This window comes from Lytechinus variegatus, chromosome 9, assembly GCF_018143015.1.
Source record: "Lytechinus variegatus isolate NC3 chromosome 9, Lvar_3.0, whole genome shotgun sequence".
NCBI classification, from domain to species: domain Eukaryota; kingdom Metazoa; phylum Echinodermata; class Echinoidea; order Temnopleuroida; family Toxopneustidae; genus Lytechinus; species Lytechinus variegatus.
In genome coordinates this window covers 24,584,992-24,592,941 of record NC_054748.1, presented here as the reverse complement: position 1 = coordinate 24,592,941, position 7,950 = coordinate 24,584,992, and the positions used below count along the sequence as shown (strand labels likewise).

Below are 7,950 nucleotides of genomic sequence, written 5' to 3'. Positions count from 1 at the left end.
TTTCTATTTGCCCTAATATCGATGACATGTCAAATGTATTATTCAAAAGTAGTATTACAGATAGAGCAAATTTTAATTTTTTGGAGCCAAGAGTCATAACCTCTACAATACAACGCCCCCAATATCATACTATTGAATTTCATAATTGTTAGTATACCGTCGTTTACCACACAAAGGAATTTCGCAGCATGGAAACAAAAGTACGCCAGTGGAAAGAAAACCTCCCCAAAACATACAATATAAACAACGTTTTAACATTATACATGTAGGCTTCCCATAATGTCATCACAGAGTTAGAGCAATGCCCAAGTCAAATTGGCCTTCAGATTACAGTCAATTGTACTATAGTCGTGATACCTACCACTAATTTAATAGAGATTTTTGCAGAGAGCATGCCAAACATTAACATGTACAAACAAGGCTGTCTTTCGAAGATGGCCGTCTTTGACTTTTGCCATATGGTAAAGTAGAGCAGCATGACAGCGCCAATGTGGAAAAATGGAGTTATTACACTGGTATCCTGAAAGGAAATAAAAAGAAAAAACAATAACAATACAACATCATCTTCAAATCAATCAAAAGTTTTAAACCCAGGTGGATGTTTTATAAAGCTGTTCGTAAGTTAAGAGCGACTGGTGATCCTTTAGTTGTATGCACCAAAATGTTCATTGACAATGGTTTAGTGTGTAAGAAAGGGTTCACCAGTCGTTCTTAAAGTCGCTCTTAACTTAATACGAACAGCTTTATGAAACGGCCCCCGGGTTTGTTCCCACGGACAAGGGTAGCCAGATTTACCACACACTCGCAGCAAGTCGCCCTTGCCCCCTCCCTATACTTTGCCTGATTCAGTGCATCCTCCATCCTCAACCTAACCCTCCTACTCTTCTCCTCCACTTGCCTCTTCCGTGTCTTCTTTGGCCGTCCCCTCCTCCTCGAACCATCCACCTCGAACTCAAAAGCCCTTCTTAACCCTAAATCTCCCGGGATATTTTGATTCTTGTCGGGGGGGGGCATTATGGCCCCCCCTTAAGATCTCAGCCGCGGATTGCGAGATCACAACAAAAATGTGCATGATGGTAGAGAATGACGTAATTTATGCTGTTGCATTTGTAAATTTCACTGAATTCATATATTTTTATTTTATATGAATTAATTATGCTAATTTAGTCATGAAATCATACTTTTTGCTCTGATTAACTAAATAAAGATCCTAGAATGCTATTTTGGGGTGAAAATATTCTTAATAGCATTCCTAACAATTGTGAATGAAAAAAATTCTGGTCGAGGGGGGGGGGGGCATTATGGCCCCCCTCTGGAAAAATTGGGGTTAAAACACTCCTTTCATCCATCCTCAGCACATGCCCATACCAACGTACCCCATTCGCCTTTGCCCACCAGTCCACTGCTTCAGCATGGTTCATTCAATGATAATGTTTATGGTTCATGAATATTACCAAAAGAACAACACAATATCAACTCAAAGACAAAAATAATGAATAGAACATATCAATAAACAGAACATTTCAAGGTCATCACAACTCATCCTCAGCCTGTAAAAGTGTAACAAGTGGAATGCCTCTGGCCGTCTCACCTGCATCACGAGATTCAATATAGCAGCAGTGCTGACTTTGAAACCTACTAAAACTCGCACAAGATGTTCAGTGATACTTGGTTACTCTTATGTCCATGTTTTATGAACTACACTAATACACTTACAGAGATATGATGGTAATTCAACAAATACCCCCGACATGGAAAAAGTTCATTGACCCTTTGACCTTGGCCATGTGACCTGAAACTTGCACAGGACGTTCAGTGATAATTGATTACTATTAAGTCCAAGTTTCATGAATAAGATCCATAAACTTTCAAAGTTATGATGGTAATTCAACAGATACCCCCAATTCGGCCAAAGTTCATTGACCCTAAATGACCTTTGACCTTAATCATGTGACCTGAAACTCGCACAGGATGTTCAGTGATACTTGATTAGTATTATGTCCAAGTTTCATGAATCAGATCCATAAACTTTCAGTTATGATGGTAATTCAACAGATACCCCCAATTTGGCCAAAGTTCATTGACCCTAAATGACCTTTGACCTTGGTCATGTGACATGAAACTCATGCAGGATGTTCAATAATACTTGATTAACCTTATCGCCAAGTTTCATGAACTAGGTCCATATACTTTTTAAGTTATGCTGTCATTTAAAAAACTTAACCTTTGGTTAAGATTTGGTGTTGACGCCGCCTCCGTCGGTAAAGCGGCGCCTATAGTCTCACACTGCTATGCAGGTGAGACAAAAATACAGAGTTAGTTTATTTTCAGACTTTCCAATGTAAGATAGTTATTACATGATATTAATTCACTTTCAGCTATATTAAGATACACCAACTCAGCCTAAAAAAATTATTATTCTCAAATTGCGACTACCGTTAAAAAGTCTTTAGCTAGAAAACTGGTGACATGAGGCGCAATAAGTATGACTTAATCACTAAACCTTCTATTTGTGAAAACTTACCGCGACTGTGGATCCATTACGACCTTTGCCCCCTCCAAAAATGACCCTTACGTGATTGTAGATTCCAAACCATGAACCTAAGAGACCGGATAACGTGGTTACTGCTTTCACCTCTGCATCCAAAAATGGGATCTGAAATAATACAACGCATTACAATAACAATAATAGTTAAATCTATATAGCTCTTATTACTTTTTGTTACTAGGCACTTAACATTGCAATAATTATTACCCCGGTCATCGGATCCTGGCATGCCGCACTCAATGTAGGCACTTTCTCCACTTGGAGCATTTCAACAAGAGTTCCAAGACTCAATTGCTTGACATACTACATAGGCATTCTACCGGGTACCCATTTAACACCTGGGTAGAAAGTAGCAAATTGTGGATTGACGCCTTGCCGGAGGACGCTAGCTCATGGTGGGATTTGAACACACGACCCTCTGAGAAGACCAAATACGAAGCTTTACTTTTTCCTAGCGAGAATATTTTCCCTCATTGCTACATGTACGCACTTCGGGCAAAATATAATCCCTTGGGAAAAATATAACTCCGTGGTGAAACTATACAAAGGCAATATCTGTATATAGATACTAATACCTTTTTAATCCAGATGTCTGGTCCAAAGAAAGCTGCAGTGAGATAAACAGCGCAAAACCCTAGTTGTCCTTCTGTAACATCTAATCTGTAGAGTAGAAACCAAGTTTATGCATGATCAATTAAGATGTGCATAGCATTTGGGGTAACAGAACTGAAGAAAAAAGGGCAGGTGTCAAGCGTCATTGCAAGCTTCTATGAGACGACATCCCTATCTTACAAAGAGTTTCGATTGATCCAATCAACCTCAACTGTATGGAATTCCATCCACGCACACCATGATTTTTTTTATCCGAAATTTGCACAAGAGTAAACAAAGAGAATCACACTGAATCTTCAAGAAAAGAGAACGATGAATGTATGATTATTACATCATATCTAGAAAATTTTTGAACATTCATATATATAAAAAAAAATTGAACATATATTTGCATTTTAGATGTTGGCATTGCTGGCCATCCATAGTTGTTGTTGATCGGATCAATCGCAACTCTTTGTAAGACGGGGGCCAGGTGTCTTTGTGCTAAACAAACATGAGAAGTTAGCCTCATGATGCATTACCAACAGAATCATCAATTGTTTTCCACCAGTCACTAGCGATTTCTTGGTGGTGGGCCAGCAGTGCAACGCACCATTCCCCTCTGGTCACAGCAAAAATATTCTTTAATTGCTGGCTACCCTCTTCATTCGAATATACTGTAGGCTACTTGGTTGAAATCCAAGCAGAACCCTTCTTTGATGCCTTAGAAGCAGCCATACAAGCATGAAGGGCTCGATGATCATCATCGTCATCATTACTGCAGCAAGTGACTGACTGGCTTAAGATATTTTGCATGAATTCATCTATGATGTAAATAAGCCCTCTTAAAAAGATTGTTAAAATTCATTCAGGGTGTAAAATTATTTTTCCTCTTACAAATATATGTACTGTCCTAATCATTCGTGTAAATCCTTGGGATGGAAAGGAATCACCTGAGAAGAATAGTCTAATTGGTTTCTTTAATTGTTGCCATAATGTTGACTACAGTCAGAAGTGTCCATATGGATGCTCAAAATAATACTGTAGGATATGGAGGGAAAATAATCACTCTTCACTTTTAATGTTTATGTTTATTTATTTATTTCGTCTTTATTCAACAGGGTAGCCCCATCAGTAATTACAATACTGTTATACTAGGAGGCCCTGCATAACATAAAATACATATACTTAAATATACATGAAAAACATCCGAAGGTGATACAGTACAAAATAATATAATATTGGATGCTACTTGTTAGCGAGCAATAAATCAGGGTGCTCGAAGTTAGTCCTTTATCATCCTAAGGTGGTAGGAAATCACCTTGTTTAGTATATATCGTTCATAATCACCAGGAACATATCATAAACATCACAATTACAAGAGCACAAATCTGAGGAGCTACACGTTGGCGCATCGCTCTCACTCTTGTTTATAACATAAAACTTTTTAACCTGTTGAATATTGAATTCTGTCATTCCCATAGACTTTGTACAGGTGTAACCCAGTTCCATTTGGCAGCGGGTTAACCTTATTGCCTCCACAGACAGCATGCAGCGAGAGAAACCATTCCACAGGGTCTCTGAGCGATCTCGCTCGCAAAATGCTCAGAACAGCCATGGAAAATCGCCATTCACTGCAATGTTAAATCTTTTCTAATGTTGCAGATTTACGCAGTGTTGTGAAAAGTAGCCCCTGAAAAGAAAAAAACAAATTTTTTACCTGGCAAGTAGAGCCCCCACAGTTTAAGAGTTTTGTAAATTGGGGATGATTTAGCCCCCGAAAATATTCAAAAGAGCACTGGAAACTAATTAAGAAGCCCAGCCCATAACACAAAAATAGCAATGATCGTAGAACATTTTTCTACGATTGATTGCATTGGCTATAATGTACAATCAATCGTAAATCAAGCGTAAGATCAATCGCTAACTTTTATGTTACGGGACTCCGGAAATCACCATCCCTCACAAAGTCAAAGCTTATCCAATATCCTAGACCTAAGCAGTAGGTTGCTGTAAAGTAGCCCCCAAAAAAAAAAAAACTCGAACAAATCCGAACTTACTTCCCAAACTTGAGAGTTCCACAGACATATGTCTGCCAATGGGCCGTGAAGTAGACAAAGAAAGCTGTTCCACACGTCAGAAAGGATAGCCATGGATGGGTCCCAAGCTGCATTGCAGTACATATTCCTATACTCACATAAACTGCAGAGGATTGGAAAGAAAAAAAAAATAATAAAACATGTGGAGCACATCCGACAGTCTCACCTGCATTACGCGATTCCATATACCAGCAGTGCTGACTTTGAAAACTACTATAAAATAATTATCCACAAAAAACACCATTCGTATAAAGATACAATACGACGTTCACTGACCCTAAATGACATTTGACCTTGATCATGTGACTTTAGACTTGTCAGTGATACTTGATTACCCTTGTCTACAATTGATAGACTATATCCATAAACTTTGAAAGTTATGATAGCAATTTAATAATTACCTTGGTCATGTGACCTGAAACTCGCACAGGATGTTCAGTGATACCTGATTACTCACTCTTATGTCCAAGTTTTATGAATAAGATCCTTAAACTTTCAAAGTTATGAAGGTAATTCAACAAATACCCCCCCAACTTGGCCAAAGTTCATTGACCTTATATTACCTTTGACCTTGGTCATGTGACTTGAAACTCAGGCATGATGTTCAGTAACATTTGATTGCCCTTATGGCCAAGTTTCATGAACTAGGTCCATAAACTTTCTAAGTTATACTTCGGTTAAGATTTGATGTTGACGCCGCCACACCGCCGTAGTCGGTAAGACAAAAAGGCATACCAGTAATACAATACTAAATTGTACTTTTCAATCTATAACACATGCCCAGGGGAGCGTTTCATGAAAGGACTTGTCAGACATTTTATCCGACAAGTCCCATTTTATCCGACAGTTACCATAGTAACATTGCTTCTCAGCCAATCAAAATCCAGAAAAGTTGTCAGATCTGACAACTTGTCAGACAAAAATGTTGATGAAACGCCCCCCAGGATTACCAACTGGCATCAAGACCTCAGGAAAAAGGGGCACTCATCTTGGCCTCAAGTCTACAAATATTTGGATAGGTAACAAGGCAATTCTGAGGGCATTGACAGCCATAGTCTCCAGTCAATTTGTGCCCCGAAGGGGTTAATGAGAATATGAGATCGTAATCACCAATGGATACTGCATCACAGCCATGGTCAAAGAGTTCTCCGAGCTGTGTACTGGAGTTCGTTCGCCTCGCTTGCTTTCCATCTATGGCGTCCAATGCTTGGTAGGCAAACAAGCATAAAGCTGCAAAGGCATACGTCCATCGTGGAGCCTGTAAAGTAAAAAAAAAAATTGATATTGATTTAGGACATTAATCAAGTATGATGTGGGTCCATTGTCTGGGCACTTACATTGTAAGCAAATAAAAGCATCAACATTTGATCTGGGCATGCAGCAAATATCAGAAATAATTGTGAAAGTTTTATGAGTTGTTATATACTTTCAAACAATACATAGTAACCGCATTATTCGCATACATGTAGTCCTGAAAACTGCTTTGTCCGGACATACAACTGGGTAGACATGAAGTATCGGATATTTCATTTACCAGGTATACATTCTGATTTTAATATGAAAAAAGCAAAAATGGAATATTGAGCAAATACTGATTATGATTTTGTGATTTTTAATCAGAAAAAACTTTTTGTATTTTTTGTATCAGGAATGAAATATTTTAACTCAAACCTTTGAAAAACTCTTTTTTTTTTATTAAACTGCTTTCTCCAAAATATTTTTATCCCCTTTTTAATTTAACAACATTAATGAAAAATTAAAAACCTTTAGATAAGATTTAGAATATTACAGTAAAAAAAAAACAGAATAAGATTAAGATCGTTAAGATAATCACTAGCCAGACAACCTGACACGAGTAGTCTCAGGATTATTGTACTCAAGGCAAGTACTAAGAAGACTTGAGTTTTCTTGAGAAGTCGCGTAGAAATTTCACACTAAAATACCTCTATGATCATTAAACCAGTGTTTTGATTGTTCAGTTGAGTGATCAGCCAATTGACATCTGCCATACACTACAGTTTAAAGTGACTGACAAATTCTTCATTCATGCAAAATTGCAATTCCTATAAACTTAATATCAATGTCATACAATTGGTCTTGTTTTCACTTTTCAGATCTCCTTATCTTTTTATTATTAATCATAGTCCAAGTTGTTGAACCTGAACTTGAGTTTAAAGTCAAAGCCAAAGTTCAAAGGTAAGACTACGAAATCAGCATGAAAGATTTTAAGTTACACACCATTTCTGTTGCAGTTGGACAATAGAAAATAAGTATCAAAGTGGAGATTATGTTAGCGGCTAGCCCAATGATCGTGATGCTGTTCGGTGCGATGGTCCGCGGGATCTGCTCCACAAGCCAGCACCAGAAAACTTGCATGACGGGCTCCGCGAACGACTTCCCCTCGGCGCTGTATTTGTGCTCCTTCAGCCGCTTGAGTTGGGGCTGAGAAAGCACCTCCATGCCTAGAAAACTGTCTAGAACCGGTGCTGGTGACATTTTGAAAGGGACAAACTCCACGAATTTTGCGCCTGAATAATATTTCCAAAGGATTTATCGGGGGCGTAAATGCAGGTATTCACCTGCCTGCACAATCGCACCAATTTTTGGAATTTGGGACATTTCGTCCTTTCGGTCTAGATCCTCCATGCAGCAGCAGCTCGCGCTCAGCAGCAATGCGTATTATGCTGTGATCCATCGTGGCCACCTTCAACC

The 7,950-nt window shown here is 38.5% G+C and overlaps 1 protein-coding gene across 1 annotated transcript; it reads right to left on the bottom strand.

Moving 5' to 3' along the window:
- Positions 1–307: 307 nt before the first annotated feature.
- LOC121421621 (choline/ethanolaminephosphotransferase 1-like) lies at positions 308–7,738 on the bottom strand. The gene is made up of 6 exons (XM_041616382.1): positions 7,477–7,738; positions 6,349–6,496; positions 5,200–5,341; positions 3,124–3,208; positions 2,525–2,656; positions 308–520 (listed from the first exon to the last, which is right to left on the bottom strand). Exons 1-6 carry the CDS (start codon positions 7,732–7,734, stop codon positions 323–325), a joined length of 963 nt encoding a protein of 320 aa, XP_041472316.1. The 5' UTR covers positions 7,735–7,738; the 3' UTR covers positions 308–322.
- Positions 7,739–7,950: the final 212 nt, after the last annotated feature.

Coding starts and splice junctions, on each gene's coding strand:
- LOC121421621 (XM_041616382.1), bottom strand. CDS start 7,734: ATGTCACCAGCACCGGTTCTAGACAGTTTTCTAGGCATGGAGGTGCTT. Junction 3,209..5,199: donor GGAACTCTCAAGTTTGGGAA/GTAAGTTCGGAT, acceptor TCTACTCTACAG/ATTAGATGTTACAGAAGGAC. Junction 521..2,524: donor GTAATGGATCCACAGTCGCG/GTAAGTTTTCAC, acceptor ATTTCCTTTCAG/GATACCAGTGTAATAACTCC.